We start from the raw sequence: 14,997 nt of genomic DNA, 5'->3' as shown, positions 1-14,997 counted from the left end.
TGCTGTGTCAATAGCTGCTATTCCTGCTGTAGCACAGGGAACCCCCCTCAGAGCAGACAGTGATGACAGTGATGTTACACTCTGAACATCACTCACCTTGCTGTGTCAATAGCTGCTATTCCTGCTGTAGCACAGGGAACCCCCCTCAGAGCAGACAGTGATGACAGTGATGTTACACTCTGAAATCACTCACCTTGCTGTGTCAATAGCTGCTATTCCTGCTGTAGCACAGGGAACCCCCCTCAGAGCAGACAGTGATGACAGTGATGTTACACTCTGAAATCACTCACCTGTGTCAATAGCTGCTATTCTGCTGTAGCACAGGGAACCCCCCTCAGAGCAGACAGTGATGACAGTGATGTTACACTCTGAACTCACTCACCTTGCTGTGTCAATAGCTGCTATTCCTGCTGTAGCACAGGGAACCCCCCTCAGAGCAGACAGTGATGACAGTGATGTTACACTCTGAAATCACTCACCTTGCTGTGTCAATAGCTGCTATTCCTGCTGTAGCACAGGGACAGGGAACCCCCCTCAGAGCAGACAGTGATGACAGTGATGTTACACTCTGAACTCACTCACCTTGCTGTGTCAATAGCTGCTATTCCTGCTGTAGCACAGGGAACCCCCCTCAGAGCAGACAGTGATGACAGTGATGTTACACTCTGAAATCACTCACCTTGCTGTGTCAATAGCTGCTATTCCTGCTGTAGCACAGGGAACCCCCCTCAGAGCAGACAGTGATGACAGTGATGTTACACTCTGAAATCACTCACCTTGCTGTGTCAATAGCTGCTATTCCTGCTGTAGCACAGGGAACCCCCCTCAGAGCAGACAGTGATGACAGTGATGTTACACTCTGAAATCACTCACCTTGCTGTGTCAATAGCTGCTATTCCTGCTGTAGCACAGGGAACCCCCCTCAGAGCAGACAGTGATGACAGTGATGTTACACTCTGAAATCACTCATCTTGCTGTGTCAATAGCTGCTATTCCTGCTGTAGCACAGGGAACCCCCCTCAGAGCAGACAGTGATGACAGTGATGTTACACTCTGAAATCACTCACCTTGCTGTGTCAATAGCTGCTATTCATGCTGTAGCACAGGGAACCCCCCTCAGAGCAGACAGTGATGTTACGCTCTGAAATCACACTCCCTACACTCTTAGCTCTTGCTGTGTCAATAGGGCTTTGAGACAGTGAGCTACAAAGAGAAGAAACAAACCCTAGCCCATGAATACACTTTATTGTGTATTGATTCATATGCTTCATATTGATTCATATTGATTCATATGTAGTGCTCTCATGCCTAATTTTAAGCGTGAAGGTTGCTTTGGCATACCATGGTAAAACATGATAAAGTGCAGTGAAACACAATACAAGCTGCAGGCAAACTTGGTTTTATTTGATTTTATTTATTTAGTATTTCTTAATGACCATGTGTACGTTCACCATCGACCTCAAGTACATACACCCTGTTAGAAATGTTTACAGTTAGACGTTCAGAAATACAGTATAAATATGTGTTTATAGAACCTGCTGCTTCTGATTTCATGTTATGCTAAGTAAAATGTTTCTGTGGAACAGACATGTCAACTCGTTTGATGCCCAGCAGGTGGCGCTAAGTAGCGGATTCTGCTTTGGGATGCTGAACCGGAAGTATCCCATGCGGACGCAGCTAGTGGGAAGAAGTCTAGGAGGAAGGCGCGCATTACAAACAGCAGACAGAAGAGAGGTTAGAGTTATAGAAATAAATACCGGCCTTTGCAAACTAATAAAAGTGGGATTAGAATATTAAGTGAGGGGTTTAAGGTAAGTTATTCCATTCAGCCCTGTTCCAATGTTCATATTTGCGTGCGAATTTCGTATTGTTTTTACTGTAACATAACGATGCTTCTGTACCCGTGCGCTAGCCGCATTCAAATCCTTCATCTGCTTTTGTTTATATTAGGTAGAATGAGAAAGAAAACAAACATTTTGTCACGGTAATTTGAAACGATTTAATTGATGTGATATTTTGATAATGTACAGTTAGCCACTTCTGTTATATTAACTACCTGTATTTGACAGCGACGACCCGTTTTGCAGCCGTGGTACAGTATAGCCGCACTGCACTCACTGGCACTGTGTGTGTTTCCATTCATTTCACCTAGAATATATTCTAGTCATAGCCACGCAGCAGAACAGCATGCCATTAGAGTGTTTATGATTTATATACAGTTACAGTACCTCCCTGTCAGCCCTCTGTGCTGAATCATGTAGAAATATATTAATATTGTTCTTGTATTAACAGAATGTTGTTTCATGTGCTTTATTCAGAATCCCAGTCCTTCCCCAGAATAACCTTCAGAAACAGCTGGAGCTGCATTCCACCAAAGCTGCCCAGAACAAACTGTCACTGCCAAAACCCAAACCAGGGTAAGAGAGCGCAGTCTTGTCGAGCTGCTCTGTGTTCTGTTTTCTAAGCCGGTGTATCGTGTGGTTATATTGGGCAGGTAATCCCCCCCTCCTCCCTGCATGTGTACGATACCACTGGCTTGTATTAAAGATTAAAAGGTGACTATTTATTTTTAATTGAAAGCACTTTGGAGATTAGACACACACAACCTAACTGTGTGATTTAAAAGTTTAACCAGCTTTCAATTGAAATGTCGTTTCACTGAAACCTTAAAAGAATATTTTTCAGAAATGCTGTATTCGTCCCATCCCTAATATATATATATATATATATATATATATATATATATATATATAATATATATATTTTTTTTTGCAGTACTATTGACTACGGAACTATCGGAAGCGAGCCTTCTTGCTGACTATCTGATGCCTTGCGAGCCTTCTCCCGAAAGAACAAACCACTCAAACAATAACTCGGCTAGAGCGATCACACAAGGACTTTTAAAAGAACGCTTTTTAGCACTATTTTGAAGCCAGTGAAAATGCCAAAGCAAATGTTGCATTGGGGACCAAATGCACTGGTACTTTGTGCAGCTAGAGATACATGTCATTGCACAGGGTGGAGAGAGACTGCTGCAGAATTGTCTGTGAGAAACAGTAATGTCTGGCTGTAGAATTGAGATGGGTTACGCTGTCAACGCATAAATAATACATATGAATAGATATCTGACTCGCTCCTCAAATCAAGAAATATTGAACACAGTGAATTTGCAAAAGGGTATAATACAATCTGTACTGTCACGATAAACTTTGTAGCTGTAAAAGTCTAATTATGTAACTATACAGTAACTAAAATGGTGCGGGTCCAGTGCAGTAGCACCCTATAGGCTTTTGGTGCTGGCTCACAAACGCACATTACAGAAGCAACGTTTGTATGTCTTGCACTGGTGCAGCGGTTGACATTGCTGCATTAAAGAGCAGTGGAGATGTGCGTGTGACCTAGTGATGCATGTGGTGTTCAATGGTCTGTTTTGCTGGACAGTGAAAGACCTCAACAAGCCCCTGTGAGTGCTGTAGCGACTTGGAAGTCAGTGCGTCTCCAGAGACTTGACCCGGTGGGGCTCCATGTATTGGAGAATTCAGCACAGCAGCAGGACTTCAAAGAAGAAAAAGTGTGATTTGCACGTTTAAACTTCACCGTTGAAGACGCCTGCAAAAATATCATTCTTAAAATACATTTTAAAAGGCTATCTCCCGTATGGCTGTAACGCAAGCTCGTCATTTACTCTGTCTAGATTTCTTCTTCTCAACTGAAACTGCTTTTTTATTTTTATTTCTTCTCCAAATTCTCCTGTTGTTTTTTCTGAACTTTTATCCCAAGTGTAAATTGTGCTCAAATGTTTTAATTTACAGCCGTAGGAATATCTGTTATTAACATACTTTTGTCTGTTTTTTTTTTTTTTTTCTGCCCCTCAAATGTTGTTGCTCCTGTAGACCTTGATCCAATCCAGGCCTATTGAAATGGTGCCTGTCAACCTGGGAGCAAACAACCGATTGCCTCAGGGTTTCTTGGACTGCTGGAATGAGGTAAGCCAGCTGCAGCCCTGTCTCTCTTGCAATTAATGCATTGTTCTTTGGTGGCAGGTCCATTTGGTTTGGGTGGAGTGGATCAGTTTGCAATGGAATTTAGTGTAGTGGTGTGTAGTGATTTATTCAGTGTGAAATGGCTCATTAGTATGCAAGCCGTGCTATACGCTGTATATATGCACGGTCATGTGATGCTGTTTAACTAATCGTAGGTTGTTATTTTTCCAAACTGTGTTTTTTATTTATTTATTTATTTATACCGTGTGGAAATTGAGAATAAAAACTGATAGAAGCAATGAGCATCTGTTCTGTTCAGTGACATTCTTTTAAATTTTTTTTTTTTTCCTCCAATTTACATTAAAAGAAAACCAAAAAAAACTCTCCTGCTTGTTTAAAACATTGTTTCAGTGTTTATTTCAAGTTTTAATATTCTTATGGCACCAGTAACAAGGGAACTATCAAAAGAAACAATATCTTATACTGCTTCACATGTACCTACAAAGACGCAATCGGAATGAGTATGAATCTGAACAGAGAACTTGATTTGGCACAGGAACGATTTTTTTTTTTCAGTATTAAAACAGCAACATTATTGGGTATGTCCAATCTTATATTGTTAAAAGATGCAGTCACTCTATGTTAACCTTAAGAGGCACTCTGACAGCACACAGCAATGGAGTAAAACATATTTTACTGTGGACAGTTGCCGTCAGTCACCAGGGCCTTGATGCAAAGCCAGTGCTTGCTGGAGAACAGTCATTATACAACACTTGCCAAATGACTTCTTTCCCAGTTTGCACTGGGCAGGAGTCCAGCAGCCTGATCCTGAACAACCCTTAAGACCCTGAGCACTGTTGATGGAGGAAGGCATAGCTGGATTTGCAATGGGAGCTAAAGCCTTGGGATTACATTGATGGGACATGGAGAGGCTCCTGCATTGGTGCTGCCCGCTCTGCCGGCCTGTTTCATGATTAACATTAACCCCTTACAAACTGCAGCCCGTGAGGCTGCCCTCTGAATGAGGTACCAGTAGTGGGTACAGATGGGTTCAGGAATAAGCCAACAAAAAAACAAACTGGCTGGGATTGGACTAGTTTCATAATTCCCGATATGTCATAATACACAAAAACATGCACTAACGCAAATCAGTCCCCTCAATGTTTACGCCTTTCAAGTGCTTTGCTATGAAAGATCCAGACAGTGCCCATTATTCAGTTACAGCCCCGTTTCAGGGACTTGCATGTTTTTATTTAGTAAATATACTGATTTGAAGCAATTGGGGAATTGTCATTCAAGGTACTACAAATCATTGTCTTTTTTTTTTTGCCAATCAGATGTTAAGCTTGCAGGCTATCAACATAAAAATATTTTTTGTTTTGTTTTTCTTTTTGTTGTTTTTTTTAGGGCAGGCAAAGCTTTTGACATGCACCTTGCAACTACCCTAAGAGCCACTGCATCTTTGCTTATTGTAAATAAAGGTATATAATGGTTTAGGTGGGATTTTTCACTCACTGCAAGAATGGACATTTACTACAAGCTGAGGTAGGAACACAACACCAAAAAAACTGTAGTTTCAACAACAGCACAAAACAATAGTAAACTTAGGCTGCATATGTTTCTGGTAAAATACCAAACCTCAAATACAGTTTAAACCATCTTGCTAAACTATGTAAAATATAAAATGAGTGAACCACCTCGACTGAAATCCATCAGACATCAATTGGGTATCCAGTATGTCTCTGAAATAAACAAACAAGGTGGGAATGTGCTTTGGCACAAGCAACACTCGGACTCAAATTGTGGTGAAGAAAACTACATCCAAAGATTGCACAGCACAGTCTGTGTCTACCACAGCTTGAGATTTTGCTTTTTTTACATCTTTATTGCTTTTTGAATAGCTCTGCCTTATGACAGTCCACATTTTCAGAGCAGCACAGAGTGAAGTAATTTGACGTTGACACTACATTATGCCTTTTTGGAACACAATACAGAAAACTAGATCGGCAACGATCTCGGAGGGTGTTTTGTTTCCTTCAGGAGCCGGCCGTCTCGTGTCTTGACGTTTCACTGAGCCCAGTCATCAAACAAGAGCAGAAAGAAAATGAAACACAAACTGGGACAGCTGCTTTGGCTTCTTCAGGTTCAGTTTATGGTTGGTTTATGGTATGGTTTCCAGATGCGTTTCCATTAACATTGAATAAGAAAAGTGCCGATGATACATTTAAATGATACATTTTTGTTTTCAAATAATTATGTTTTCAAAGTAGTTTAATATTTTGAATGGCTGTAACATTGCTTAAGATCTAAACTTCATATTTAAATAAATCAAACGTTTTTGTCTGCTCCTAACTTTTTTTTTTTATAACGAAAGCTTTTATTTAGTCTCAACTGCATTTTCAAAATGTCCTTTGCTGTTTTGCTGTTGATATTTATCAGTTCAATTGAATCCAATTATTTCTTACCACAACGCTATAGGTTCACTTCCTGAGTTACATATAATAGGGCCCTATCTGCAGCCTGTACTAAACTATGTGGTCCTGTTATCTGTAACACAAGAGCAATGTGGCAGGACAACCAGGCTTCATAGGAGTCCAACTGAAAATAAACAAGTCTGAAAACAAAAATACCAACAATAAAATTATATGGCTCTTGTTCACATGCTTATAAGAATAGATCATTTTTTTAAAAGCCTTGTTTAGTACAACTTTAATGCCTTTTTGTCATAACCATGGGGTACACACATTCACACAGACACTGCTCATACTGCATAGAACAGCTCTGAGAGTAGAAATAGCTGCTGCAGCTCTGGTCATGTGATAAGAGAACGTTCAGGGGAGCAGACAAGCAGGCACAGCTCTACCCGATGAACTTGGTGACTTTCAATGGCTTTCACCCATGACTCTATCAATGAAGCCATGTAAAGTGGGTGTAGGATACCCAGAGACAGGTTCCCCTGGGAAGTCACAGAGTACACAGTGACCTATCATCACCCCCAACCCAAGGCACAGAGAATAAGAGGGTAACTGAACAGGCTGGATTGACCTCTGTTAGGGTGAACTCCCCCAGTAAGGGATCTGTAGCACAGTGCCACCTAAACCCATGCCAGGGCATTGCTGGAGCTCTGATCCTGAGAAAAGAGGGCCTCTACTGAGCTGACCACAGGAGTTCCAGTACTGGCCAGGGCCAATATTGACTTTAAGAACTGATAGGCTCAGAATTGAATGTGGTCTGGCTTTAGGCAATGGTTTCTGCTACATGCGGCTGTTCTATGAAATTATGAGCAACACACGTGTACATCGGACCCCATCCCAGTAGCTGCTTTTTCATACTGCCACAATATAATATTAATAATTCCGAAATCCCGGAACTCCTCACCTGCCCCCTTCTGCCACACTTGTTTTCTTTAAAAAATAGCACTTCCTATAGTCATTTCAAAATTAAAAAGCTCTAATAGTTCTATAAATTGAACTTATCAACTTTTCTTTTTTTTTCCATAATACACACATTTCTTGATAAAATACTTCAGGGATTTATCCAGCATTCAAAAGCTAAAATGGCAGAGTTACTGCTTCCCCATGAACTGTCAGTAAGTGCACTGCAGCCCCATACCACTTCATATGAAGTTTTCTATTAACTGATAGAAAAACATATACCTGCATTGCATCTATCTACAGTATATGCAATTACGAGAACCCCACACAGTACTGTACTTTTTAAAAACCAAGTGATCAGAATGCAGCAAAATCTGCTTAACATGCACAGATTGCATTATAACCAGGTTTAATTTGCAGGGAAAGGGGCTCAGCTTAGTTGCAGTAGAGCAGAGTAGCATTCTGATGCTTGGTTGTCCTCGTTCCTGGATTCGACTTCGGGTTTGTGACGAGTGTATTAGAGGAAATAGCCTTGTCAGACATAAAGCTTTTGTGGACTTTCAGCTGATATTGAACTTGTTATACCATAGCAAGCTATGTCCCTTTCACTGTAAAATTTAACCCTAAAACAGTCCATTATCTGTGGCATTTGCTGTCAAACAGCTGCAGTTGCTAGTTTGGGTTGGATGTGTTCTCATTGCTAAATTGTGCTGGTAACCAAGTGGCTGCAATAACAGTGCTGGAACCCTGCCGGCAATGAATCTGGATAAACCCTTTTAATCTCAGTTTACTCCTCTCCGTTATCAATGCTGTCTCACTCCTGATCCACCACTAAGAGCTAAAAATTAAGAGGCAGAATTTCATTTTGAATAACAAAATAACATTTTCAGTTAAAATATTCAAGGGGAAAAAAAACAGTCAATATATTAGGAAACAACTCGTTCTATTACAAAAACTGCAGCATACCATTTTTTTTTCGGCAAAACATTTCATAATTACAAATTTACAGTTGCTGTTGAGCTAACCCCTCCAGATTAACCAATGAGTATCCACTGTACTGAACCCTCAGATTAACCAATGAGTATCCACTGTACTGAACCCCCAGATTAACCAATGAGTATCCACTGTACTGAACCCCCAGATTAACCAATGAGTATCCACTGTACTGAACCCCCAGATTAACCAATGAGTATCCACTGTACTGAACCCCCAGATTAACCAATGAGTATCCACTGTACTGAACCCCCAGATTAACCAATGAGTATCCACTGTACTGAACCCCCAGATTAACCAATGAGTATCCACTGTACTGAACCCCCAGATTAACCAATGAGTATCCACTGTACTGAACCCCCAGATTAACCAATGAGTATCCACTGTACTGAACCCCCAGATTAACCAATGAATATCCACTATAGTGAACCCCCAGATTAACCAATGAGTATCCACTGTACTGAACCCTCAGATTAACCAATGAGTATCCACTGTACTGAACCCTCAGATTAACCAATGAGTATCCACTGTACTGTGTTTTTTTTTTTTTTCAGTGCCTCTGCTTATTTGTTTTTTTAACATCTTTTCAAACAAAGCACTGACACACACACTCATTCTAGAAAACTGAAGGTTTGATTTTTTTCATAGCTCTGTTATATTGCATAACAAGCTAAACTGGATCACCACTTTTCTACCAGTTACTGACATTGCTAGATCACACAACAGTACACCATTGTATCTAGTTTTTGTTATTATTATTATTATTATTATTATTATTATTATTATTATTATTATTATTAATAATAATTTAATCTGAGTTCTACTACATAGCTTGCTACTGCCTACACATAATTAAATTCTATGAAAGTAAAGTTTAACCTCACAGTTAAAAGCCAGTGAATAGAGGATCAGTTTAAAACATCTATCGCTCCCTCCCTCTCAAAAGCTAATACCACTACCCTGCTGGTTGAATTGATTCATTCATTAAACACATGATATTATATATGCCCATTCTAAATGAACATATTAAGCTCAGTACCACGGCCCAGCGTTTCAGTGGGTGTAGCCACCCCACCCCACATTGCAGTCTCCTGCATCGTTCAATATTGTATTCAACGGATCCCAACTTCATTGCAACCTTGAAAAACACCTGAAATAAATCTTGTTGGCATCAGTAGCTTGTAACCTGGGATCCGGTTGCTTCTTCAAAGCCACCAAAAAAATCCACAGAATCAAGACTTTAAAACGGGAGTTCCTCACTCCACTGAAAATAAAACGGACGATTTTTTTCTTTCAATTTAAAACCTCATTTGTTTTTCCGTTACTGCTCAAAACCACAGTCACAACACACTTGAAATATAGAAGCATCTCTGGCTCACTTTTGTATGCTTAACATGTTGTAAAATTAAATCAAATTTTCAATCAAAATAAATAAATAGAAAATAAAGAAGGCATCATTTTTTCTTTCTCCAAAAAATAACAATGCTTTCAAAATGAACTGTGCACCATTTTGAAAAATGAATTCCTGAAATGACCTGAAATTTGGGGGAAAAAAAATAAATAAATAAAACGGTCAATCCTTTTTTTTTTCCTCTTTTAAAAACAAAAAAATTTAACTGTTTTTTGTGGAATCTGTCCTGGACTCTTCCATGGCGAGTTGGCTTTGTTGCATCATGAAAGAAGCTGGATTCATGTTCTGATGGTGCTGCGCTCCATTGCGCTGTGGTGGAAACAGGCAGCAGTGTGTTATCTTCTTGATTCCCGATCGGGGGTAGCTGCTTTAACCCTGAGCCCTGCTTCACGTGCCAATGAGCAGGCCGGCCAGGGCACGGAACCTGCAGGCAAACCATCGCCTGAGGGGACAAAAGTATTCGTAATGGAACTGCTCAAACTCAGGGGTCTGCCGAATATCACGTAAAAATGCAACGTCAAGGTCAGACTCGGTAAGAACGATGAGGAGAAGGAGCAAGACAAAGAGGAGTCCAATGGTCACAAGGAGCAGACGGAGGACACTTAAAACAAACGTATTCACCTGTTCCACCTCGCCCACAGACCCCGCCCCTGCCCCGCCAGCACTATCCGAGCTCAGGGCTTTGCCGTCGGGTCCGAACTCGACCGCATCCCCGACTATGGGGGTGCCGGCCTCGGACTCCTTCTCCTCCTCAATGCTGCAGGGGGCGCCGTTGATTTGCCGCGAGATGGCCAGCTCTAGGCTGTGGTCGGCCACGGGCGTGGGGAGCACGCTGTCCGAGGGGCTGTAGACCTCGTCTGAGATGATAGCCGCCCCTTCGCTGCTGCCCGTCATGAGGCTCCGGGAGCGGGGCATGAAGGAGTCTCCGTGCGAAGCAGAGCGCACTGGGGTGGAGTGGGCGCTGTCACGCAGCGATTCCAGACCTGCCAGGTCACACAGAGAAGGGAGGGGAGTAAGCAGTGTAGTAAAGTGATAATCTCAATCTTAGATCATAATAGCAATAAAGCCCTCAGCAGTGGGAATTAACTCAGCTGTGATGGTTAACTAGCACAGCAGTCAATGATCTAGTAGGATATGCCCTTCAGGTACGCATTGAATAAGAGATTTGTGCCCATTGTCCATTATAAACCACCCATTGCATTTTAATGTGTCTCTAGTGTCTATTGATGTCAAGGATCTTAAACTGCATCTTAACATTTGCAACCATACTATAATTACTTATAAAATGCATTGTGTTTCTCCGCAGGCATTTTAATCCAAGTAGGTTTATCCTTCTGTCAAGATTGTGAATTTTCAACACTGTCTGTACTGCAATACCCTTAACACAGCAATTGGGAAGTGCAGCTGCATTATAAGGTACACGGTGTCTGAAATACTGCATTACACTGCAGAATTACCTGACTTACAAAATATTACAGTACTTTATGGAAAACTAGCATTTTTTCGGAAGTACAATAGTATTTTTTTTATTTGGGTATACTGTCATGGGTAATCACTAAAACGAGATATGTAAATAAGAAGAGATATGTAAGTGACTAACATACAGACTGGAGTCCATATAAGATCCTGCTTCCTTATATATTGCACCAGTAAGTGTGCTTCTAGGCAGCTGTAGCAGACAGCACCATGTGTTCACTCTATAATCAGATGCCCTTGGAATTCACATTTAGAGCTTATTTTCTAAGATTACCTCAGGCCTCCCTCCAGTGTCTGTATAGTAATAGATTTTCCTGTTGTGAGATATTATTTGCCAGTGAATAGCGGACTGTACCTTCTGGTTATTATTGTATGCCCTCGAATGGTCTGATTTTACGAGACAGCTCTCACCACTGCATTTCACTGCAGAATCAACAGAAAGCAGTGATTTCAGGGAATCTAACAGATTTGTGCTGAACAGGCAGAACATATCAATTACACTGTTCTCTGGAGATTCAGTTTATATCCCAACTCTTGACAGTGTGGCATCAAACAAAACAAAAAAATAAATACAAAATCTACAAAAGGAAAACACAACTATGTGGCAATACATCTAGCTCTGGGAAGCTTCATCCTGACTCATGGGGTTCTGTATTCCAAAATGTTACTGTTAGACGACACTGACAAAGGGAGTTGCATGACGGATACTAGATACAGGTATAATGCATTGGCTGCCCAACAGGGAACACGCAGTATTCCGTATTCTGGCTGCTGAATAACACACCACAGTTCTGACACCACTGGGATAATTAAAACAGGCTCTGTGCAGATAATAGGGGTAGAGCAGGAGAGCAGCTGCAGTGCCTGCCAGTACCCAACACATAAACTGCTAACATTAACGCACCTTTCCCCAGTCCTCTTAGCTGCCCACAGTCACTAGCCAGTAAAACACATTGGAAGCTACATCTAAAAGAACCGAACTCCACAATTACGAAAACAGCTCTGAGCACAACCTGCAAGCCGGTAACGTTGTCACCACCACCTTAAAGCAAGCAGGAGCAGGTTCAGAGTCACATTTAGAATGCGGTGCTAATGAGGGAAAAGAGTATTATGGGGTGCTCCTGTCCTCAAAGCGCACTGAATTACCTGTGGAGGGGCCTGCAGAGCAGCTCGGCTCTTCAGAGCTCTGCCGGTAGCTCTTCTGCAGGCTCGCTGGCTGCTCTGCATGGCTGAAATTGGTGAGCGCTGGAAAGAGCGGCAGGGCCCCCAGAGCCTTGCCCAGGATGCGGGGTCCGAGGCTCAGCACACGCACCTTCACATCCCGGTAGCAGTGGTTGATCATCCGGAGATGAACGTTAACCTTGGTTTTGATCTTGATCAGGCACTTCACCATGGTGGCTTTCAGATCAGCAACAGCCCCTTTATTCACACAGCAGAAGCAGCTCTCTGGACTACATGAGCAGAGTTATCTCTGATAGGAATGCACAGTGTGCCCTGTGACCTTTCTCAGGCTTACATACATGGCCAGGGTGGATACGCAACCCTGCTGGTGCTATTTACAGAGTGCTATTAATACCCGGGCAGAGGCAGAATGCACCCACACACACAGCTATGGACTGCAGGGTTTTGTTCAGCGAAAAACTAAAACTAAACTGATCCCAACAATAAGAACACTGCTTACCTTACAGTTTGATAAGTAAAGCTGAGCCTGCTCGCTACACAACATGAACTTTGTCGATGTCTACTTTAAATTAAAAGTATGCATGCAGAGAATGGCATCTTTCCTTTACAATCTTTTTTTTTTTTTTTTTTTTGTAAACATACCTGTAACACAAAGCCTCCCGAGTTAACAGACCAAATGAGTATTGTTTGGGGGGGAAGGCAATCACAGACAACTATAATAATAATAAAATAATAATCTTTATTTTTATATAGCGCCTTTCCTAGTGGACCACCATCACAAAGCACCTAAGAAAACATGAAGTCACTTCTACTGAGTGCAGTGACAGCAGGTATCTCTATAGTGGCAGTGAGAGCAGGCAGTTAGTGATTTTTTTTTATATATTGGTCCATCCCTCACTTTAACACACCGTAGCTTTGGCAGATCATCCTCTGTGTCTCCAGAAATAGAGAGATCCGAGTGACACAGGCACATGGGAAGTGATTCTAGTCAGCCAGGCAGAGAATTGTGTTTCAGACCTGAGGGGGGGTCTGCTGAGCTTTACAGTGAGGTCATCTGTTATCTGTTCAGAATTGAGACAAACTCATGGAAAAGGAACACTTTGCCCCCCTATCAGTGTACGTCAGTGTTGATGCTGCCAAGCAGAAACCAAATACAGCAACAACAAAAGGAATGCTAGAAACACCCCTTCCACAGCACGCTGTCAATACAACAGCAGAGCCATCTGTGACATGAAACAGAATCACACTGACCCTCCTCCACAGTGTGTTCAAATCGTTGAGCTTCAAGCAGGGCTTGTCTTTAATAGGAGGTAACTTGCTTTAGGGCTGTGTGAGAAACCAGGCCCTTAACAACTACAAGCATGAGAGACAGATGGACAGACAGACAGCTTCCTCCAGATATCTCCAGATTCTCAATATGAAAGAGTTTCGAGTCCCATCATAATTGCACATGCCTGTTTTCTAGATGCACGTAATGTGAAACTCACAAACTAAAGTCTGAAAAGCTGTACACACATGGTTAGATTTGACTGCCTTGATCTCACATCACTGCAAACCTGCAGCTGAGTAGAAATCTAGTGCCGGGTTACCCAGTGGGACAAGTATGTGCAATAACCTCAATATATACTCAATGGAATATCTTTAGTAAGGTTTTGCAAGTCCTGCTGAAAGTCGTACATTAAGATGATAGCAGCTGGCTTTTACCTTCCATGATTGAGATGTGCACGGCTCTCCTGCGAGTTCGGGGGACGCTGCTGAGCCGGGGCCCGTGAGTGATAGAGGGGCAGCTCCGACTGGGCACCAGCCCTGCCCTGGGAATGTAAACAGCAGACATGCAATCAATCCATCAGTCAATCAACCAATCAATGAATCAATCAATCCATGAATAAATCAATCAATCCATCAATCAATCAATCAATTTTATCTAGAGAGCGCCTTTCACAGTGGACCACCATCACAAAGTGCTTTACAAGATGCAGGCAGTATTACACACTATAATAATAATAATAGTTCTCACCTGTGTATTTCAGGAGGCTCTCGTTTGATTTTTGCACTTTGCTCCATCACTTCTTTTGCAACTCTGCCGCTAGAAAAATGTAAAAAGAGAGACAGCTTATAAGCAAACATTTATAGCATCACAATGCACAGTGCGGGCCGTGCTGTGTGTCTCAGTCAAAGCAACATGAGAAATGTTCAAAACCAAACCAAGCTTCTTCTCACAGCAGTCACCACATGGATCCCAGCAACATCTGAGTCTGCTGCAGTGTCCACGGGCAATTATCCATGAGATACGATGTTACAGCAGCCTATTCAATTCCTCTAAATTCCACCGCTGTGTAAATCATTGTAAGAAGAGGACTTGAGCAAACTAACATCTTTAACAGTGTCTGTGAGTCTCATAAGTGTATTCTTCAATAGACACCATGTCTTTTTTTTAGAAATCTCCAAATGAGTTCTGGGCAGTAACAGAGTTACAAAAGAAGTTTATCTTAGTAAATACGGCAGCTCTTTATCAGAACGGAGAGATGGCACCACTGCAGTACAGCCTTTATCACGATAACTGTCTGCAAAATACTAT

General features: G+C 41.8%; 1 protein-coding gene and 1 long non-coding RNA gene across 2 annotated transcripts in view; one reads left to right on the top strand and one right to left on the bottom strand.

The window, feature by feature from the left end:
* The first annotated feature begins 1,661 nt into the window (after window positions 1-1,661).
* On the top strand, window positions 1,662-9,822 carry LOC121294962. Its single transcript, XR_005946841.1, has 4 exons — window positions 1,662-1,811; window positions 2,319-2,417; window positions 3,894-3,986; window positions 5,391-9,822. It is a non-coding gene; the product is annotated as an uncharacterized LOC121294962 (long non-coding RNA).
* An 80-nt stretch (window positions 9,823-9,902) lies between these two features.
* Window positions 9,903-14,997, bottom strand: part of LOC121294331 (FERM domain-containing protein 5-like) — a 79,170-nt gene continuing 74,075 nt past the window's right edge. Inside the window, exons 12-14 of the mRNA XM_041217937.1 lie at window positions 14,437-14,505; window positions 14,124-14,230; window positions 9,903-10,744 (exon numbers count right to left, since the gene is read on the bottom strand). Coding sequence (XP_041073871.1) covers window positions 10,149-10,744; window positions 14,124-14,230; window positions 14,437-14,505 — 772 coding nt within the window. The 3' untranslated portion in view covers window positions 9,903-10,148. The remainder of the gene's footprint in view (window positions 10,745-14,123; window positions 14,231-14,436; window positions 14,506-14,997) is intronic.

This window comes from Polyodon spathula, chromosome 19 (assembly GCF_017654505.1).
Source record: "Polyodon spathula isolate WHYD16114869_AA chromosome 19, ASM1765450v1, whole genome shotgun sequence".
Lineage (NCBI taxonomy): Eukaryota > Metazoa > Chordata > Actinopteri > Acipenseriformes > Polyodontidae > Polyodon > Polyodon spathula.
Note: the sequence above shows the minus strand (reverse complement) of the source record. Positions and strands in the feature narration are given on the sequence as shown.